Source organism: Ambystoma mexicanum, chromosome 6p (genome assembly GCF_040938575.1).
Source record: "Ambystoma mexicanum isolate Mex_15411 chromosome 6p, UKY_AmexF1_1, whole genome shotgun sequence".
NCBI lineage: Eukaryota > Metazoa > Chordata > Amphibia > Caudata > Ambystomatidae > Ambystoma > Ambystoma mexicanum.
The window spans coordinates 1115342292-1115365134 of record NC_090935.1 but is presented as its reverse complement, the minus strand read 5'-3'; the positions used below and the strand labels follow the sequence as shown (position 1 = coordinate 1115365134).

At 47.6% G+C, this 22843-nt stretch overlaps 1 protein-coding gene across 3 annotated transcripts in view; it reads right to left on the bottom strand.

The window, feature by feature from the left end:
- The window catches only part of TUT7 (terminal uridylyl transferase 7), a 2420963-nt gene that overhangs the window by 946369 nt on the left and 1451751 nt on the right, over positions 1–22843 (bottom strand). For all 3 annotated transcript variants that reach the window (XM_069625717.1, XM_069625718.1, XM_069625719.1), the window contains one exon: positions 10147–10247. In XM_069625717.1, the coding sequence (XP_069481818.1) occupies positions 10147–10247 (101 nt within the window). The remainder of the gene's footprint in view (positions 1–10146; positions 10248–22843) is intronic.

The following is a 22843-nucleotide window of genomic DNA, read 5'->3' as shown; positions in this document are numbered from 1 at the left end:
TTTCCTTGGCCTTCGGCGCCAGGGGCAGAAGAGACAGCGCTGTGATGATAGGCTGCACGGGAGCCGGGCCGGTGCGAAGCCCTGCTGCAGAAGTCGCTCCTGCACCAGTGACGACAGCAAGAACACCAGATCCGAGGGCAGTGCCAGGTCCGGGGCCAGCTGCGGAACTGGAGCCTGAGGCAGCGTAGGGGGAATCATCTCTTATTATATCCCTTAAGATGCTTGGCATTTGTGGAGACTTCATCAAAGTCAAAAACATATCCAAGATTCGCTCCTTGCATGCCAGGGATGCGCACTCCTGACCTAGGCGTAGTGGGCGCAGAAGGCAGAGCTCTTCCCGTGCCATGTCTGCCCAGCGAGTAACTCACCTCGGTGTAACACCAACAATGAGGGCACCGGGTAGGCGGAAATCCATATATGTGGTGTCAGCATGGGGGACCATTCCACCCTTGGGGCGAAGTTGTGCCTAGGTGCTGTAGGTGTGACCCTTTGGGATTCCTCGGACTGTGAAGTGCGTGCATCCGCACGGCTGCATCTAGTCAGTCGGAGCCGCCATTTTGTCCTGGACCGACAAGCGCAGGAACTGCGTGTCAGTCAAGGTCCTGGCACGTGCCTCTACACGTTTGCTTGAAAGCATAGGTTCGGGCCAGTTCTGCACCTCTGGTGTAGACCTGGCAGGCTTTAACGCCCTCGGAAATGTAGCCGGGAGTCCTTTCGCGTATGGGCGTCCCCTCAGGCCTAGGCCTGGTAACAGAGCAAAGCCCCTCTGGAAATTTCCCGGTATGGGAGCCCTTGGGTCCCTCAGCCTCAAGTCCGGGAGGATCCATGGATCCCTCGGCCAGTAGGCCAGTAGCTCTAGGAGCCTCGGTAACTGGAATAGTGGTAGGACCTGACCGGTCCTTCCGGGTTGGCTTCTTTCAAGGGAAGGAATCGCCTTGCGGGGTGCTTTGGAAAAGAGAATACTTAGCTTGGCCTTCATTTTCCTGTGCACGTACTGCTTGATGTGTTTGGGCGGAGATCTGGAGAAGAGCTCCCTCCACCGTGCGAGCGTGTTTTTAAGTGACCGCAGAGTAAGAGCGGTGCACGCCGAACAGCTGTCCCAAATGTGATCTTCACCAAGACACTGAAGACAGAGTGAGTGCGGGTCTGACGCTGGAAAGGATCCGTAGCAGGAAGTGCACCTACTGAAGAAGCATGCCAGGGCTGACATGCGCCGGGGTAGGGCGACGCACCGGACGCCGGTGTATAGCTGTAGTACCCCAACAGATTAAAGAAGAATTGCAACAAAAACTAGTGGGACAGAGGGAAGGGGAATTAGGAGGGGAAAGGCCTCAACCACCAGCGCAGGTGAAGCAGGTCCGCTCCCATCGATGTCAATACGGAAAAGAGGACTGGTGTGCGGCCTCCTTGCGCAGCTAATTTTAAAGATGAAAGGCTTTTTTTGGTGAAAAAAGGTCAGCTACCGTGTGTAGCAAGGGTCGCCCTTGCAGTATTGAGGAAAGGGGATGGGACGTAGCAGTAGGAATAGTAACATTGCAGAGTGCTAATAGACAACTATTTTGGTCTGCGGCGGGCCTGGTGGTGACTGCCCCTAGCCCTTGCAGAGGACCTCACTTGAGTTGGTCCCAATGAGGGCTCGACCTGGTGGCCATTACCACAAAAGCCCACACCAGACCTTGGTGGCTAACACTACATTATAACATTGGAATGTTGCCAGGGACACAACAGTGCATCATCAGAGGCCCTTAACCACTGTTACAAAGCTTGATGCTTCTCTTCCAGCATTCCACCCAGTGTGTCCCTTAGCCAACATTACACCAGGACAATGCTCACTGCATGGTTCTGGGCACATTTAGAAACTCTTTTTTGCTAATCTGCTTTTAATCCTTTTTGGTGAATTAGCAATATCATAGTGGAATTACAACTGTGGGGGAGAGGGCTCCAACAGGTGTTACTGCCCCATTCCCTTGTGATGTGCCAATGGCTTCAACTTGGGCCCATAACTCTGGTGTGACAGATAACCCCTGTAACCGTCCTCTCTCCAGGGAAGGAATGCCTCATTAGAGCATACTTTCTTCTCTTTAGACAATCAAAGTGTGGAATACAGTCACTAACTATCAAGAGAAGCCGGCATGCCATTTGTCTCCTTTGTTCTTCTCACTTGTTTCCAGCTCTCTAGTCAATCTGCTATCTTGAAATAGAGGTTCTAACCACCCGGAAAAGGTGGGTTCCAAGCTTCACTTTTTTTTTTTTTTTTTTTTTTTTTTATAACATTTTATTATATTTTGTGCAAGAAACAACAAGAAATCAACAAGAAATCAACAAAACTACAAGACTACAAGACTTTGCATACAGCTGGCAGGGTAGCCTGGACGAATACACTGGAGGACATAGGCAAGCATAGCAACACATGTGAAAAAGTATATGAGCAGTTGAGGTGGCAATTTCAATCAATTCCTGGCTAGTCATATTACGTGAAAATGCCCCAAAGCATGGTGTTAGCAGGCATGGATTTTGCGGGACTGCGCGCCAATGCACAATAACGCTATTACAGTAGATTTACATTGTTTGTTCCCATCTTCCCCAAATCTTGTCCGCTTTGCCCGGACAACCTCTGGCTTGGTAGACTGCGTTCCATTAAAATGATTGCATCCACGTCCGATAGCCAGTGATCATATTTCGGGGTGTTTTCTGAACCCCATAATTGCGCGATGTTCCTTTTCGCAATTCCTGTGGCAGTTGACACAAGTAGCTTTTCGAATCGTGACAGTTCTAGGTCGTCTGTAATACCTAGGAGCATGAGTTTAGGGTCCGTCGGAACTGGGCGGGACATGGCCCGAGAGAGCCTTGCGCTACATTTATGCCAGAAGCGTTGTATGCGTGCACACTGCCAGAGGATGTGGTAAAAGGATCCTTCTTCTTGTTTGCAGCGTAGGCACTTGGGGTCGGTCGATTTACCCCAATTGTAGAGTGTTATTCGAGGATAATATATCCGATGTAGTATTTTAAGCTGTACCAAACGAATCCGTTCCGAGATTGCGCATTCTCTAGGATACATTAGGATTTCAATCCAGTCTTCCGGTAATATGGGGCCAATGTCATTTTCCCACTTCGTCTTCAGGGTCAGAAGTTCTTTCGTGCCGAATGAAGAAACAACATTGTACATGGTAGACGTGACTTTATTGTTCACCTTGTCCATTACTATATTTCTTTCAATAGGTGTGCATTCCGGCATGTCCACAAGTTGGGCTCTGTGTGCGACAAGTGCGTGTTGTAGCTGTCTGTGGTGATACTGTTCAGATTCCGGCAGGCCATGTGCCGCTGCGAGCTCGGGGAACGGCATCAGCCGGTCATTTACGATTATCTGTTGGATCGTCTGTATGCCAGCTACGACCCAGGCTGGCCATTTCGGGAGGTTGGCAAGATTCGAAAGGCGAGCATTGTTCCAGATGGGCTGGAGTGGGGTGATTTTCTTGTCCCAATCCAAGTGTCTGTGTATTTCTTTCCATATCAGGGCTGTGTGTACTGCTATCGTGTGTGCAGGTGGGTGAGTTTGTTTGCAGTAGAGACTTTCAAGTGGGGACATTCCATGTCTCGCCGCTAGTTCGGCTCTTATGTGAGGTATGCTCGGGTCCCCGTGTAGAATATCATTGACTGTTGCCATCTGGGATGCCCAGTAATAAATCTGGATATTCGGGAGCCCTATTCCCCCTTCCCAAACCGAGCGTTGGAGAGTGTGGAGGGCAATTCTCGGACGCTTCCCACCCCAGAGGAGTATACGTGTTGTGCTATTTAAACTGTGGAATTCTGCAGCGGGAACGTGGAGGGGGGCATTCTGAAGAACATATAAAAAGCGGGGTAGGGCCAGCATCTTGAAGAGCGCTGCCTTTCCTAACAGTGTCAACGGGAGTGCCTGCCAGTGGGTTACATCTTGCTTATATCTTTTAGCAAGTGGACGTAGATTTTGTTCTACATAGTTATTTAATTCATTGGCGATTAAAATACCCAGGTATCGGAACTGTTTGGTTTCAACCTTATATGGGGAGCCCGCTGTCGGAACGCAGTCTATCCCTTTAACCGGGAACAGCACAGATTTGGACCAATTTACTTTAAGTCCGCTAAAGGATCCGTATTCTATTAGGATTTGCGTGACCACAGGGCATGAAGAGGCTGGGTCGCTCAGGTATACTAGGAGGTCATCTGCATAGAGGGAAACTCTATCTTCACAGCCCGGACCCCATCGGAAGCCAGTCCATGCGGAAGAATCCCTCAGGAGGACTGCTAGTGGTTCCATTATTAGTGCGAACACCATCGCCGAAAGTGGGCAACCTTGTCTGGTTCCCTTCCCTAGTCGGACAGTGCGCGACGGCCACCCATTTACTTTAACCTCGGCTATTGGGTTCTTGTATAGGAGTTGCACCCATTTTATGAACGGTGCTCCGAAGTGCATCCTATGCATTATGGCCCATAGCGCCTCCCAGTGAACAGAGTCGAATGCTTTCTCGAAGTCTATGGCCAACAGAGCCAGAGATTGCTGCAGGGCCGGGGCTCTTTCTAGTGCCAAGTGTAATCTGCGAATGTTCATTCTGGTCGATCGCTGGGGCATAAAGCCACATTGGTCCGGGTGAATCAGTGATGTAATGACTAGTTGTAATCTGTTGGCTAGAACTTTGGCCAGAATTTTTGCTTCGCTATTGATAAGGGATATGGGACGATAGGATGTGCATTCTTCTGGGGGTTTGCCTTTTTTAGGGATCACTACGATGGTAGCTTTGCGAAGGTCGGGTGGGAGCTCATTCTGGGTTAGAGAGTGTTCAAACACCTTGAGCAAGTGTGCGGGTATGTCCAGATGTTGTAGTTTTTTCCAAATGTCAATCGGGAACCCATTCGGGCCCGGGGTCTTGCCGGCCTGGAGTTGCATAATGGCAGTTGATATCTCAGTAGTAGTGATTTTACTATCTAGGGCAGTGGTCTGGTCTGGGGTGAGTGTTGGGAGAACGATATCATCTAGTATGGTACTATCCACAGTATCGGTGGGGGGTTCGTAGAGGTTCTCGTAGAACTCAGCAAAGCGTTCAGCGATCTCTGCGTCGGCATAGAGTAGGTTTGCGTTCAGGGTTCTGATGCATTTCACCTTCGATTGTCCTTCATCACGTCTTTCCAGCCACGCAAGCAGTTTGCTTGTTTTGTCGCCTGTTTCATATACACGCGCCTTCATTGCTGCGTGTGCTTTCTTGGCACAGTCCAAGGATAAGTTATGGAGCTTCCGCTGTGCCAACAGTAGAGCCCTGTTTGACTCCGGGGTGTCATTGGCAATGTGGTCCAGTTCCTTGGATGTGACCTCGGATTCAGCTTCGACGATCTTTTCGCGCTGTTTCTTCTTCTTATGGGACGTCCACGATATGATTTCTCCGCGGAGGACTGGTTTGTATGCCTCCCATAGTGTATTGGGGTTATCAACTGAGTCTATATTAAGCTCAAAGTAGTCGGAGGTGGCGGTCTCTACCATCTCCTGAAATTCAGGGAATCCTAAATAGTAGGTATTTAGGCGCCATGAGGGGGGTGGTCTCGGTCTGGCCGTTTCCAGCTCCAGCAGCAATGGGGAATGGTCAGAGATTCCTCGGGGAAGGAAGGATGCATTGTTTATTTGGTGGACACTTTGGTGTGGGAGGAAGAAGTAGTCTATCCTAGACATCGAGGCGTGGGCCCCCGAGTGGAAGGAATATTGACGAGTCTGTGTATTAAGGGCCCTCCATGCGTCACAGAGGCCCATTGCCGACACGAAGGAGGCCAGTTTGGTTGTGGTGGCGGGATTCCTGGTCCTTAGGTGCGTGCGATCAAGCGTATAGTCCATGACCTCATTGAAGTCTCCCCCTATCACCAATGTGTCTGCAGTTCTCGTTGCCAGGATGGGGGTGATTTCGTTTAGCAGATCTTTGAGGAGAGCTGGCGGGGAGTACACTGCCATGAGTGCCAGTGTTTGGTTCCATAGTGTTGCCTGAATGAATGCATAACGGCCTCCCCTGTCCAGCAACACGTCTGTGGTCACTAGTGGAAGCCTCTTGTGGATTAGTACGAGGACCCCTCTCGCTCCCATAGAAAAGCCTGCGTGTATCGCAGTGCGGTAATTAGATCTTCGAAAAAATTTGCATGTGGTTCCGGCCAGGTGTGTTTCGGTCAGTATGGCTATGTCTGGGGAATGTCTATTTAGATATTGCAAGACTAGCCGTCTTTTGATGCTGGCGCCCAGTCCGTTCACATTCCATGCTAGGAGTTTAAGATTACTTTGGGTTGCAGTGTTTCGGGTTGCCATTGTCAATGGGCAGTTTGTTTACACAGATATATTTCCTTGGTTGCATGCACAATATTTCCGTCGTATTCGATCCGTATAGCATATTCGTCTTGCCTCTGTATGTCAAACATTGAATAACCATAAAAAACCCAACTCCCCCCTCCCCATACTCCACCCACAACTGAAGCATCTGTCGACCCAGTGTTAACTTTTAAACAATTTAACAATAGTCTACATCTGCCTGCCTCGTGGCAATCCGCGTCTCGGGCACAGATGTGCCAGTTGTTACGCCCCGGGGGGGAGACACAAGGCAGGGTGTTGGAACTCCGCTATGTGGTGTTCCGAGTTCGTTTGGTTTGGTGTCCAGGGGCTGGGGCGCTGTGTGGGCGGCCGCCAGCCGGAATTGCTATCTTAGTCGCATTTACAGTGTACAGTACAGCATCCCTGCAGGGTCATAGTGATGGCTTGGATATCCCAGATATTAGTGATGTCTACTAAAGTTCTGCTTGTTGTGGGACTCCGTCCTGTTGTTGTTGCTGCGGTTCCCGATCAGGCGGTCGGTCAGGGCGCGGTCCATTCCGTTCTCTCCCTCCTCTCCCGGCAGTACTCCAGTCGCCGTCTATGTGTCTTTCAGCCCAGCTCCACGCCTCCTTGGGATCAGTGAAGTGGACTATCGTGTTCTTGTGATATATTTTGAGTTGGGCAGGGAATATTAGCCCGTATTTGACTCCCATTGCTTGCAGGCGTTTTTTGAGGGGATCAAAGGATTGGCGCGCTTTCTGTACTTCTCTGGTGAAGTCAGGGAAGAAGGCAATCCTTGAGCCATTGTATGTAATAGTCCCTTTGGACCTCGCCAGTTGCAGTACTGTGTCCCTGTCTCTATAATTTAGAAACCTCGCAATGACTGTACGTGGTGGTGCTCCTGGGATGATCTTGCCTGTGGGGATGCGGTGGGCTCGCTCGATGGAAAAGAATTTGGAGAAGGATTGTAGGTCATATATGTCCGCAAGCCACCCTTCAAGAAAAAGTTCCATGCAATCTCCTTCTGCTTTCTCCGGAATACCCAGTATGCGGACGTTGTTCCGTCTTGATCTGCCCTCACTTTCATCGGCTCTCGATTCCAGGAGCTTTATGCGTGCCAACATGCCGGACATCTGTCGGTTCACACCGCGAAGGTTGTCCTCCGCTTCGGAGATCCGCATCTCCGCTTCCCCAGTACGAGAGGTCAGCTTCTGTAGATCATGTCTTAGCAGGGATACATCCGCACCAATGCTGTCCATCTTTTTCTCCATGGAGGTTCTAGAACTGGCAATAGCACCCATTATGTCTCTGAGGGAGATACTATCCTCCATGGGGTCCGAGTCCTGTTGCGTTGGTCTTTCCCGGGAGCGGGTGAGTGGCGTAGTTGCGTATTGTTCAATCCGGCTTTGAGTGGAGGTCTTCCTAGGCTTATCTTTCCCCATTGTAAGTGAATTGGGGAGGTGGTGGCAAAGGTTCTCGTTAGAGGGCAGGGAAGCAAGTGTTGGTGTTCAACAGGCAGAAGAAATGGTTATGGCAGGCTCCACTGATGGCCCTTCGGGAGAGGGGCATCCACAGTCCATGTGCACGCAGCTGGACGCGTGTCGGGGGGAAGCCCACAGATTTGGGTCTGGTTCGGTCGGAGGGCCGAAGTTCTGTGGACCGCTACTAGGTGATTTTAGGGTAAGCCGGTGAGGCCTATCTCTCCGGGGTTCGGAGTTTCGCTCAGGAGCTGCGACACACACGTCGGGCCCGGAGCGTGGCGTTTGCAAATATGTGGCCGGGAAAAGTCTCACAGGATGCCAGGATCCAATCCCCCGTCTCCCCCTCTCCTTACCGCTTGGCCCGAGTCCTCAGCGAGCGACCGGGAGGGTGATCAGGAGTCGCCGTCGGAGCTCAGCGGGTGCTTGACTGGGACCGGAGCGGCTTTGTCCCAGTGATCCTCTGGTGGGGCCCGTATCGTGCCGCGCCCGTATCAGGAGGTGTGGGGGAGGGCGCCTTCGTATTGTTGGAGCTGCCGGCTGGCTTCTCACCCCTTCAGGCGAGGTGACGGTATAATTTCCCACAGGCTCTCGTACGTCGCAGCCAGCGCGTGGGAGGTCGCGCTCACTTCGCAGTTTCCTGGGGTGGCAGTGGTTTCAAGGATTCTCAGTCTCTGCCTCCCTCGCCCTCAGGCGGCCATCTTGGATGTTGGTAACGGTCCGCAATTTGAGTGCGCTGAGGGCTATATCTCGCAGAGCCCGCACCGATTCGGGTCCGCAATGTTCCGATTCGAAGCAGCAGGATTTCGGACGTCGCTGTAGTATTTTAGGGCTTTTTATCTATAATTCTAGTCGCAGGATGGATGTAGGATTAGGCTGGCGGCCGGGAGCAGCGAGGAATCACGTCCTCATCCTACGCCTGCTGGCCACGCCCCCCAAGCTTCACTTTTTGATGTGTGCACACTGGGGAAGGGGGCATGGACAAGCTGCAGTTGAGTCTTAACCTTTTCTCCTGTTATACAAGCATTAATAAAGTTATGGCCTGTACCATCATGGTCTATTGTGTGCTAGGTGATCTTTGCCATCATTGGATTACCTTCCAATCAGCTAGTGGCCACTAACTTGAGGGGTGGTCAACTGCCATCAATACAGCCCCCTAGTGTGGTCCTTATCACTTCAGTGGTGAAAGAAGATATTTGCATGACATTTGGGACATCATAACAGATGTATTTCCGGAGCTGCAAACATTCAGTATTCTCAAAAGTAACTTATTTTCAAGCCTTCGGGGAAAAATGTGTACAATTCTTAAAAGCTTCAACAGCCTGCTGAGGGGTAATGGACTTCATGCTTGAAATCGGAGATATACATAGGAAGGGGGTTTGGGTTCCCTAGAATAGATGTTTATCATACAGTGTTCTCACTTAGACCCTTGAGAATGTAGCAGTGTCAAATCAATTAAAAGTGAGATTGTGTAAAGTGAGTGCAACAGGTCTAACTGGTATAGTTCAGGAGGAACCTGGCATTTGTCTGTGGGTCCTTTTTGGGTCTGCAGCAGAATTACCATGTATGTTCTGGGTTGAAGTATTTGATAACAGAAATGTTACCAAGTTCACGAAAGCTCACTTTACCATTTCAAGCATTTTTAGATTACTGTTCCGATGCATTTAATTTCCTTCCAGAACAACTATCAGGTATATTGGGCTCCAAGTGTACCCAAACAGTAGATAACAGTCTGGAAGTGTAGTACAATAACCAATGTCAAGTAATGGATCACAGACATGACTTATCTAATATGAAAAGGTGCAATAAGGTGTTGTAAAACGTGTGACTGCACAAAACCATGTCTGCCACCTTTGTTTAGTTATATGGTATACATCTCAATAACATAACATATCTGATTATTTTGTGTATGTGTTTTGTTTTCATTAGAATGTCCACCCTTGTTTAGCAGGTCCTTCGCCTAGTGTGCACACTGTGTATTCAAAGGGTAATGAGCTTTATCTGTTATATTTAGGTCTAGGGCAATGACCATGGAAGATAAAGATACCAGTTTGTACAAAGTCTTATTTTAATGCTGTGCCCTCATCTGAAATGAACTTGATGATACTGTTATGCAAGTTTCCATACTACACTTGTTAATCAAAAAGTGTACATTAAAAAAGGATGAAAAACACTGTTTTCTGTAATCTTCCCATGAAGCCAAAAAGGGAAGCAAGCTCACAGCATACAGAAATGCATTTGCAAAAGAATGCCAGCTGAACAAATTGTTTAAAAACGACAGTTAAAACTAGACCATGGGCAGAAATGTGTTAAACATATACAATTACTCAAGAAATTACAAAAACATGGCTTTACCTCTGCCGTTTCATGACCATCGAGTCTCATACAAATATCAAGGTCACTCTGTTTAAAACCAAATCCATTTTTCGAAGAGCCAAACAAACTGAGTGTGGTTCCTATCAGTGAAAAAAAAGGGTTCTGGATTTCAACGTTTAGGGCACAATTGATATATATGACAATCACTGAAAACGTTTGCTAGCACATAGGTGTAATGCTTTTAATTAAATTACAGCATATGTTTACATCACGCATTCAATGAATCATTATAATAGCAATTTATAAAATATACACATTAAGTATTACAACCAGAAACTATGACATCAGTTCTAAACATACCACAGAAAGTGTGTAGGCCAAAGGCAAAACTGTAACATTGTAGCAACAAGGTTTGTATTCTTTTCCTTTTGACACGAGCAAGATACTAGCATCTATAATATCCCAGATTTGCCATTTAAGAGCAAAAGTGCAAATTCCCCCCCAAATAAAATGACCATATACAGATGTGGTGCCCTGAACATGCAAGTACTGAAAATGGGTCTTAGAGTAGGCAACACGGGTTCTACTTAATATTTATTAGAAGAGTCATCACCATCTCCAAGGCAGCAAATCATCTCCCTCCCCTGCCACTGCTGAATCAAGCTTGGTTAAGCATGACCATACCGTTGTCCCAACCCTATCTGCAGGCAATCAAAAGCTTACACCAGACACCATCAGGTGATCTAGTGAGGCCTGAATGCATCAAGCTTCTCTTTAATATCACTTAAGTTCCAAGACTGGGGGGAAGCATCATATTCCAATTCAAGTGTACATAACCCTGCTACACTTCATCCAGAGTAGTGCAAGTTTCCTAAGTACCCCACATTCTGTAGATATTGCAGTGTCCATAGTAAGAACCTAAATGGCTCCTATAACAGTGATAAAGAATTAACAGAGCCTTAAATTGCTTTAATAAATAACGTAGTCTCATTAAACACAGCATCTAGGAAGGCTGTCGACGTGAGGCACAAAGGGGTCTATAAAGAATTTGTCAATGCTAATCCAAATATTAACGTAATTGGGGGTGGTCAGGAAAAGTATGGGGAACTAGTAAAAAGGAGCAGAACTCCGCCAGCTAAAGGGCCTCAACTGAGATGAGCCACAGATCTATCTTTGACGATATACTACAGACAGAATAATAAAAATTATATTCACATTTATCCAAATTAATCTTTCACAATCCATCATCAAGTAAATCATTCCTTTGCATGATTTCAATTACATGTTCAGTTCTTTCTGATCCCATTTTCCCTTTTCGGAATGAGTCCATTGCAAAATGGACATAGCGCAATGCACATTTCTAAAGGCGCTGCAGCAAGTTGGATTGTGAAATTTGTATATCATATGGAATATGGTTAATATAGCACGGGAAAGGTTTTCATTACACAAACTAAACAAGTTACTTACCTCTCTGTAATGTTCTTTCAGATGGATGTTCCTCCCACCGATTCTTCACTTAGCATATCGCTCTCTCAGTGCAGCTGCTCTTTGTAAACCTTTCCTCCACTATGGGCTGTATTGAGCCAGACTACGTTGGGACCAGTATATATAGAGGCGCTCTGACCTTAATGTATCCTTTTTCCCTTAGCACTCAGACACGGGGGACTGCAGAACCAAAGTGTACCAGCTATCAGCCAAGAGGGGCATGTAGGGACCAGGAGATTAGAGATCCGTGGGTGGAGAATCCATTAGGAAGAACATTACGAGAGACAAGTCATTTGCTCTTCTAATGAATTCCTTCCTTCCACATATTCCTCATCTCCGATGGACTTCTGTAGCTGTACTTTGATCTGGAGGAGAGGGGAGAGCAAGAACACCACCTAAACCAGAAAACTCTGAAGGACCACTATCATAACTAGCATCCTGTCTTGATTGAGAATCCAAGCGGTAATGCTTAGCAAACGTGTGCAGAGAAGCCCATATAGCTGCCTGGCAAATGTCCAGAACAGGGACTCCACTTTGCAGAGCCGAGATGGCAGCCAGCTCTTTGGTGTCCCGGGCCCTAGAAACTTCAGGCAAATTGTAGCAATCCGTGATGCAGAGGATGATCCACCTGGACAGGTGCTCTTCGTTCACAGCACGGACATCAGCATAACAAACAAAATCTGGTCATCTTTTCCCGATTTCCCTTGTCAGAGAGACGTAGTAGCTAAGGGCCTGCACTGCAAAATGGAAATGTTCTTCTGCCTTGGAAGGATGAGGCAGAGGGGAAAAAAGACAGGAAGTTGGGAAGATGGAAATCAGAGAGCACCTTCGGGAGGAAGGATGGACCCACTCAATGTCACCTTCTCTTAGCAGAAAGCCAAATAGGGATGTTTAACTAACAATGCCTGGAGCTCACTCATCCGTCCAGTGGAAGGGATTATGACCAGGAAAATCACCTTAAGGATGAGCAAACAAACAAGAACAGAGGGGCTTAAACTGAGCGTCCAAAAGAAACATTAAATGCTAAAATCAAATCCCAAACTAGCGTGGTGGAAACGGATTATACAATCCTTGCAAAAATTGCATCACTGTAGAGATTGTGATAAACAAGCCCAGGTTAAGAGTTCGCTTGAAAACCGAAATAGCAGTAAGATACCCCTTCACAGTGCCAATCTGCAGACTCATCTGGGCCAAAGAAAGCAGAACATTTCAAAACAAGAGTATGTGGAGTAAGCAAAGGGGTTTAGATCCATCCCTCTCCCGGCACCAAGATGAAGGTTTAGGCCACCTGCTGGCATAAGTGGATCAGGTGGCAGACCTCCAAGCTGGGAGGAGCATGCGGAGGCCGCTGACAAATCTCACTCCTCATCTTTCAGCAGCCAGGCGTGAATATTCAGACTGTTGAGAATCGGGTGGAGGCATTGTCTGGTCATCTCTCTGTGGAAAGCATCAGGGAGGGCAGATGTACAGGTCCAGCAACTCTGGGTCCAGTCTGGAGCAATCAAAATCATCAGAGACCCAAAGAGGCGCAGTCTCCTGAGAACCAGCGGAATGACAGGGATCGGCAGGAATGCATGGAGCAGGTTGAAAGTCCACTCGGGCGTCAGTGTCTGCCAGAGCTCCCTGCCAAGAAGATTCCCTGGATCAGAAACCCTTGTTCTTCCTCTCCTGTTCGCACTGGAAACAAAGCGATCCACCTGAGTAGTTTCCCCCCACGCCCCCAATGGGAGAAAATCTCTTCCAGGTAGAGCTCCCACTCCTGGAAGAATGAATTTGGTTTGCTCAAGGCATCCACAATGACATTCTCTGTCTTGGCCAAACAATCTGCCATCAGAACCACATTTGCATTGCTTTTTTGAGCTGAGATAAGGATCCCACACAACACTTCCCCCTTATTGAGGTAGTGCATGGGTACTGTGCTGTCTGTCAGGACCAGCACAGTCTTGCCCCGTATTCAAGGTAGGAAGGAGACTAGGCAAGGCTGATCACTCTTAATTCCAGCAAATTAAAGTGCTCTCTGCCTTCTGATGGAGACCACAGGCCACTCACCAATAGGTCTTGAAGGCGAGCACCCTAGATTTTCAAGGACGCGTCCATGACTATTGTCAGTTGGGGCCATGTTTGTTGAAACAGAGCCCACTTCAACAGGTTGTCTCTCAGAGACCTAGATCACAAAAGGTGAAGCAGGCACCACCTATCTTTACTGTTTTGCTTAGTGTACTACTTAATGTATTCTTCCAATGTATAGGTTGTAGACCAAAAAGCCTGAATTGCAATTTTCAGGAAACACCACATATAAGAAACTGGGGGAGCCCTTCCAGTATGGGTAACACCCGAGTAGCAAATACTACAACATAGTCATATGTAGGAAGGCAATCCTATTTCTTGACTTGTCCATATCCATAAACATTTTTCTTTATTCCCAATGCGCCATTGTGGGTGCCAGGGTGGCAGAATGCATGGCCAATGCATTTCAGACTGAACATCCTTCCTCATGGTAGGCCTGTACAAACATAGCAACAAATAATTGGTAATGCTGATAAGCAGGTTATGCGTTACAGAAACTCATAACAAATATCATCCCAACTCCATGAAATCGTACCTGTCCACAAGCAGAGCTTACACTCTGGCAATTATAGCCTATGTTGAAAAAAGGAATAAAACATACATGATAAGTTATTTATAACGCGCCTGTACCCAAGTGTTTCCAAGTGCAACACGACAAGGAAGGGGAGATAAAGGGAGGACAAAACAAAGATCTTAATAGGCCTTGTGCCATTCAGATCATGCAAATGCGAGGGGGAAGGGAGAGAAGAAGTGCCAGGGGGACTGGGGGGGGGGGGGGGGGAGTGCAATGGGCAAGCACAAGCAGGTGCTGCTGGGGTGGGTGGCCGACTCAAGTAAGTGCAAGGAGGCAGGGGACTGTAGGGTTGCAGATACAGTCCCTAGGTGCCTGGGATGGCCAGAGGCAGCGCATAGGGACCGTTAAGGTTCAGAGGGTGGCCACGTAACCAGTTAGCACAACAGACAGATACATCAGCAGGGACAGAGAGAAAGCAGAAGCGAAAAGGAAGGCCTCGAGTTGCTTCCAGAACCTTAGGTGGTCCTGCTCAAGTTTGAGAGAGGCAGGGAGACTGTTCCAGAAGGAGGCCTCAGCTGAGGACAGAGATCTACCCTCGCCCCCGCTCTCTGCCTGGAGAAGCATCTGACCCTCAGAGAGTTGGAGGTGGATGAGCGCAAGGCTTGAGAAGGCAAATGCTTAGGAAGACAGAGTTGGATGTAGTGTGGTCCCCAGAAAGCCTTGTGGACAATGCAGAGGGTGTTGAAATTGATCCTTACAGCCACCGGGAGCCAGTGGAGAGATTTCAGGGCTGGAGAGATGATCCCTGAGCTTGAGGCCAAGGACAAGTCTTGCAGTCCTGTTCTGGATTAATTGCAAAGGGGCTAAGAGTAGAGGGAGGGAGATTTAGAAAGGGGCTGTTGCAGTAGTCCAGCCTAGACAGAACCAGTGCTCTGGAGACAGTGAGCTTCTGGGGGAAGTGAGAAAGGAAAAATCCCTCTGAGGAGGTGCAGCTGGTAGTGGGACTTCTTAGAGATGTCTGTTATGTGAGGAGAGAAGGAGAAGATGGAGTCTAGGAGGACACCAGGGTTTGTTGCCTGGCAGGAAGGTGCAGGTAGTGGGCCCAAGGTGGGCGGCCAGAGTGAAGGAGGAAAAGCGGGAGCAGGGGTCCCAATGAGAAGGTTCTCAGTCTTACTGGCATTAAGGCAGAGATCGTTGGAGGCACATCATTCCTGAATCGCGGATAGAAAGTCAGGAATGAGCGAGAGAGGAGAGGCGGCTGAGGGGAGCCTGAAGGAGAGCAGAGTGTCATCTGCATAACACTGAAAGTTAGGAGAGAAGGTAGAGTTGAGGTGGCCCACAGCTGCCAAGTAAAGTTTGAAGACCACGGTGAGAGGTTAGATCTCCTGGGAACACCAAATGACCCCAATTGGACCTAAGAGGGTCAATAAGAGATGAGGTAGGTCAACCAGGCTAAGGCCTGACCTGTGACGCCCATGTTGTCACAGAGATGATTGATCAGGATGGCGTGATTTACTGTCAAAAGCAGAGGATAGATCAGGGAGGATGAGGACAAAAGGAAGGCTAGAGTCGAGATTAGAGAGCAAGTCATCACGGGTGTTCAAGAGAGCAGTTTCCGTGCTTCTGGCTGCTCCAAAACAAGACTGGTTGTCATGGAGACAATCAACAGATGCAGTATGGAGAATAAGCTGGGAGATGGACAGCTTTTCCAGGAGTTTGCCCAGGAAAGGCGTGATAGACATCGGGCGATAGTTTGTTGGAGAGGAAAAATCGGCACAGGGCTTCTTAAGGAAGGGGTGCACAAGGGAGTGCTTACAGTGGCAAAAGAGTGATTGCAGAAAATCGTCCAAGGCTGGAGGATTGGCCAGCTGCTGCAGATTTTGAAGAGTTCAGCTGTGTTGTTAGAGGCCGCAGAGAGGCGGGCTTGGATGTAAGCTCACTTCTTGGACAGGACAGAGTCTGTATTGCCTCTGCAGCAGGTGGCAGGCCAATTTATCAGAGGATGAGCCTGATGCCCTCCACTTACGCTCAGCCACCCTGCACTTGCAGTTAAGGGTGGTGAGGTCTGAGTCTACCAAGAGTTGCACTTGGATGTAGGCTTCAAACGGATCTTTATAACAGGGGCAAGGATATCAAGAGTGTTCGAGACAGAGAGATGCAGGTTGGAGAGAGCTGTGTCAGAGGGTGAGGCAGCCGAAAAGTAGGGGGAGGGGAGAAAGCAACGGTGAAAGCCTTCACAGACACACGCTTCATAGACCGGATGACTGAGAAGGTGGGTGGCAGGGGTGGGGTCGACTTCACCTGGGGGACAGAGAGGGACAGGTGGGAAGAAAGAGAAGAACATGGTCAATCCAAGAGAGAGGAGTGATGAGAGGGTTCGAGAGGGGGATGTCTGAAGAGATGAGAACATCCAGGGTGTGCCTGGCACAGTATCAGGCCAGAGGGTAGAATAGAAAGAGAGAAAGTTGCAGAGATTGCTAAAGAGCCCAGAGGAGGGGTTATAAGCATCCAGGTGGATGTTGAGGTTGCCGAGGGGCAGTTGAGAGATAGAGGCAAGGAGGAAGGAGGATCTCACTCAGAAAGGAAGAGGGCAACCTGGCCAGGGGGCCCGTAGATGGTGGCCAGAGTAAGAGACAAGGCATTCATAGGAAGAGTAGGCCTGAGTAGGAATGACAGAAGCAGGGATCCACTCTGGGAAAATCAAGGCTACTCCATGCCCTGGACGGTTGGTTATGGGGTCAGAGAGGATGTTGTAGCCATCAGGGAGGAGGGTGTCAAAACTTGTGACAGAGCTGGCCATGAACCATGTTTCGGTTGGACTGAGGATATCCAGATCAAGTTCTTTGAGGAGTCAGCAAATGTCAGAGGAGTGTTTGACAGCAGAACAAGTGTTAAGAGTAACAATGTGGAGCAGGTTGGCACATTTGAAGAACTTCTGTGGTGGGGTACAGGCATGAGGTATGTCCTGCGGAGATGGTATAGAGGCCCGAGAGTGGGCAGAGGAGGATGAAGGCGGCAGAGTAGTCAGAGAGGATGAGGAAAATGCTAGCGAGGTGGCAGAGGAAGTAGGAGGAAGAGCCACCAGAGAAGATGAGGCGGGTGCCGGAGAGGTGGCAGAAGAGGGAGGTGGCGAAGGAGCCAGAGAGGTGTAGGTAGGAGTAGCAGAAGAAGCAAGGAAGTTGATAAAATGCAGGAACTGTGCATCGAAAATGAGATGATTGGGCGGAGGGCCTTGGACCAAGAAGGTGCCATTCAGATAGACATTAATCATGGTCTTGGAGGAGTGGAAGAGGACCTCCCACCGAGAGCCACCATTAATGGAAGAGGAGGAAAAAGGGGAGAGAACAGACACCATATGGGGGGTCCAAAGGCCTGGGAAGGGAACGACAAAGAGGATGTCGGTAAGGGTCTGTATGGAGGAAGTCATAAAAAGAACTGTATGGGGCATAAATAACACGCAAATTAGTATATTAGTTTCGACCAGGAGCAGTATGTAGAAAATCCAATAACAGGAAAAATTAAATATGTTTACTACCTATCTTCGGATTTCTAGTGTGTGCCAGGATGTGGTTCAAAAGAAGAAACTAAAGAAATACAGGCACAAAATACAAGCAACATTTTTTGTAAACATGATAAACATACATTAGCTTACTGTAAATTCTTACATTAGGCTAAACAAGCAAATACACTTGAAAACTCACGAGTATGTGTGCAGTTATAATCCTCAGGTGGACGAGAAGGGCATGTAAGAGGATGCACAACAGGGTCTGTATTTGAAGATACTCAAAAACGTCAGTATTTTGCACACCCGTGACATCATCAAAATGTGATGACGTTATAGCACTATGACGTGTAAACATTACCACATAATTCCAGCTGATCATTTTACTTAACCACAAATTCAACAACATCTTGCTAATAGAGGAAAACAAATGAATCCTATTGAATATTTTGCTTAACAATCGCACGCAAAAGTGAAGTAAAAGTGAAGTAAAAGTGAAGTAAAAGTGAAGTAAAAGTGAAAAGTGAAGTAAAAGTGAAGTCCTGGAAATCAAGCCAGACTAGCCAGTCCTGCTGGTCGAGGGCTTGAAGGATCTGAGTCACAGTAGCCATCATGAACTTGTCCCTGCGCAGGTACATTTTTGAAGAGCTGCAGATCTAGTTTGGGGCAAAAGCCACTATCATCCTTTGGCAGAAGAAAATAGGACGAGTACCAGCCCTGGGCCTATGACGCCCTTCACTAGAAGGTGACTAACCTCCTCCAAACACTGATTAGTCAGGGGATGGTTTGGAGGTCATTTTGCAAAGGGGAAACAGTGTCCCTGGTGAAAGGCCAGTAAGGCCCAGACGCTGGATGTGGCAAGCAGGGATGTAACGGTATACCGTCAAAGATACCGTGAACCACTTAATTGAACAATAACCGTCACATTGTTTATACCGTTCATACCGTTAAGGGTGCTTTTCAATCTGATTTGGAAAGGCTGCAGTAAGCAAGTGCTGCACGGTCTTGGTTTTGCACTGTTGGATGTGCCGTCTGCCAAGTAGTTTCAGATGGAGCAGTTTTTAATGCCATTCCATAAACCACACGTGCCTGACAAAATCAATGTCAGCAATAGGAAGAATAAATACAGTGCCAAGAAGGAAAAGGGTTTACTTTGGGTTAGCAGCTTTGGGGTTTATATATTTATAATGGATAATGTTTTCTAAACATATGACAATGGGGGATTTCCCTGGTTCTATCATTGAATTTACATATAAGTCACTCTGCGAAATTTACTCATCACTGTGGGTATTCCCTGCTGCCATACCAAAGGGTAACATGTCCGTGATTACTGAACACCTTTTGGCCCGCAAGTAAACTAAAGGCTGTAACGTAAAGAGAGAGAGTACGTGTGCGTGTGCGTGTGTGTGTGTATGTGTATGCGCACAAGCGTATACTACCATCAGACTCCATTGATCTGTGGCATAGAGGTTATCAAGATGGCAACATGTTCATCTTCACCAGTAGCCAGTGGGGGAGCTAAAAGCCTGAATGACCACTTAAGAAAAGCTATTCAGTTTGCTTTGCCAGTCGCAGCAGGCCTCCCCCCCTCCTCCTCCTCCTCTCCACACGTGCGTTTGTATGGTGGAAGCAAGGGGTGGCATTTTAGTGGAAAGTATGTTGAAAAGCCCAATTCTGCCCTGGGTGCCTGGTTTGGTTTGTGATGATAAATCTGACAATTTATGACCTTTTTAGAAAATATTTGTTAAGATTAGTTAACTCTACCTGCTATACCGCGATAACCATGATATACCGTCATTTGGCAAGAAAGAAGGTTATTGTACCGTCATAAAACTAATACTGTGACACTGCTAGTGGCAAGACTATGCTCCTCACCGAACAGGGAAATTCTGCCTCTGACAGGGGATCAGTGGTGGAAGTCTGCTTCACACTTGGGGCTGGGGAGGGTATGGAAAGATGCTGACAAGCTTCTGATTGGAGCATCTCTGGCCCAACCCCTAGACGGACGGTGCTGCATCCGTTTGCCAGAGAGTGCTTGCTCTGTGCCCCCGTGGATGCAGAAGGTGAAGGGGAGAAAACACTAATATCTGTCTATGGGGGTCAAAGGCTTTTGCTGCTAAGCCGCTAGACACAGAGACTTGGCAGTCTCCTTAGAGGACTGAAATTCCTGGAGGGACTCATCAATTTTTGCTGATGAGTCCATATACAGGAGTTTAGCCTATACATCTGGGGTGAAACCACGAAGTCCTCAACCATGAGTACCTCCTCAACACTGTCTCCATGGCCATTGTACGTCCCACAGTTGGCTGTATCTAGGCCGGAATTAAAGATTTTACAGGGCTCCCCCTTGCTGTCTTTGACTAGGGCTCCAAAGCCTTCCCTCATATCCTTCAGGGAGGTGCTTTGCAGCCCCCAAGACTGCAGACCAAAGGAGAATTCGGGCAAGGTACAGGAGGGGTGGCCCCTTAGGCTAGAGCTGCTTTAGGCAAAAACGTTACTTGCTCAGGCAACGAACATCTTATGCTCCCTGACTAGATGTAAAGGGAAAGAGGTCTTCAGGATCGCTGTGGTGGCTTGAACCACCAAGCTAATCTTGGAAGGCATGCAATGCCAGAAAGGACTGATCAGTAGGAGTTGCCTTGAGTTTCTTGGGCAAATCCTCGTGCACAGTCTATATCGTAGCCAGTTTTAACCATAATTCGATAACCAGGGCCCGACTACCGGATCAAAGGGCAGGAGGGTCTAGCTCTGTGGACCATCATCAAGAAAGTCTGTGGGTTCAAAGGAATATGTTACTTACCTGTAACTCCTTTTCTCCAGCATTGGTATCTTTCATAGATTCACATGATGTTTGAATATTCCCTGTCAGGTTACATAACATGCCTTTCATAGGAGCACACATAAATTGCTTATAAATCCATGGTTTCAAAATAAAACATTTTTTCACGGAAACAAAGTTTCTCATCATTCAATACAGTGTGTCATGCTGCACAAAGAATAAACAAGTATTTGTTCATGTATACAATTAATTTCAATAAATGGATATAAAAATGCAACATACAGTTAAAAGCATCATCAATTTGACAAATGAGCCGCAATGACATACACAAAGCTAAATTGCTAAAACGGCTCTAAAGTGCTATACAAATCCACAGAGTGCTAAAGTCACTAAAGTGCAAGTGCATATTGCAGAATATGAGTGGCGTAAACAACGGGATGGCGCACTCTCACCCAGTCAAAACAGCAACCTATTATTCGGCCAACTACTGTCCAACAGTAACATGTTCCACCTAATAGTTAGCTACTGCAGTGCTAAACATATTTTGAAGAGCAACACCAATGTGCCCATATTCAACTTTAGTAGCATGGCTACAATGGTTATTTTATTTGTTATTTGTTAGGTGCCGAAAGCCTGCAGGCATCGGGGCGCCACAAAGAGACGAGTACTGGTGGTGCACCCACTGGTTGACTAACAACGCTACTGTCTTCTTCCTCTGGGCCTCATTGCACCATTTTAAAGCATAAAAAATGACAACCATTCTAAAATAACCCCTGTTAATATTGTGCCACAACCACTCTAATTTCAAAAACACCAATTATCTGTAAAATGACAGGCAACTAAATGGTGACTAAACGAATGGCCAACATTTTCACTGTCCCTACATTAACACTGTCTGAAATGCATAAAAAAAGAGACACATAGGGGAATCTTTTTCTAAACCCAACATACTTAACATACTGGCTCAGTTCAGCCAATCTGATGCAGCCTATGAACAAGGGTTTTTGAGTTCCAATTAATACACTTTTCTGAATCCAAAAACTCCTAGGACCCATTCTTTTATTTGCTCCCTAAAAGTGCACAAGTCTATGACTTCTCTCGCAGACCGCCCTATTGTGTCAGCATGTGGTTCTCTTTTGGGACCCATTTCCACACTAGAAAAACTAAAGAGATGTCATCAATCTAGCCGAGAACATGCTCTTTGATTCGAACTTGGCTTGGTTAGTAACACTGGATGTGGACTCATTATATACAAACATCCCATAAAAGGCGGCCATAGAGGTCATCACACAGAATTTTAACCTACGAGAAGCTACCCATCAGGTCCACACCAGTTTCATCATAGATTTAGCGACTCTAGCGTTGGAAGAAAAGGTCTTCATGTATTGTGACCATTCACTAGGTGTTGTCACTTCTCCCAAGCTGGGAGACCTTTCTCATGAGGTTAGAGAGGTGAGGCCATTTCTCCTAGGGGTGGTTTAATGCAGGCGACATCATGGGGAGGACTCTCCTACTGGGGATGAGGATAACCACCTGGATGATGGGTGACAACACCAAAACCTTTCCGAAACCTCTTTTACCCTTTCACATCCCTGCCGCCCCCGACTGATGCATCCATGTGCTATAACATCACGTCAGCTTCCCCAACTAAGACGAAGATGATAAACCGAGACAAAGATTTAGACCATTCCAAGTAATGAGAAGAGATGGCCCCAAGGAGCCATGGAGAGTCGCCCATGGAACAAGAGGAATCTTTATAGTGCTCTGCGGGATAGTGTTCACTAAGCAACCAAAAAAATACACAAAGGACTCAGTGAAAAGAACAGTCCTGAACAGTCCAGCCCAGGAAAAGCAAGGAAGATGTGAAGAATGCTCAGAAGACGTCAAAAGTAGTCATCTGCTGGAGTCGGGAAGCAAGCAGCGAGAATACTTTGCCCTGTGGTGTGGAGCTGCACAGCAATATGTGCTGGAGGCTGAGAAGCGGTAACGCGACCTTGGAAAGGTAGACCATGCAGTCCTGCAAGAGGGCCCACACCGAATGCCTGGAGGACGTAAACGAGACACGTGGAGCAAGAGTCGCAGAGATACAGAAAGCCCACTCAATGCTTCCAAACGAAGCAAGACCCCACAAAGAACTGGCAGAGCGTCCTGAAGCCTGTGAAGGTAATGGGTGTAACACGCAAACCGGTAGGGGTGTAAAGTTGAAAAAAGAATTAAAGTTAATTGAAAATAACGATCCAAGTAATCTACCTTGTGGCAGTACCTTAGCAGGAGAGTGAATCAAGTGGGCCTAGCATACGAGGGATAACGGCAAGGGTTTGGAACCCAAGCAAGATAAGGGTCTGGGACCCCGAACCAGCATCAAGTCAGTCCCAGAGGGAGTCACCCT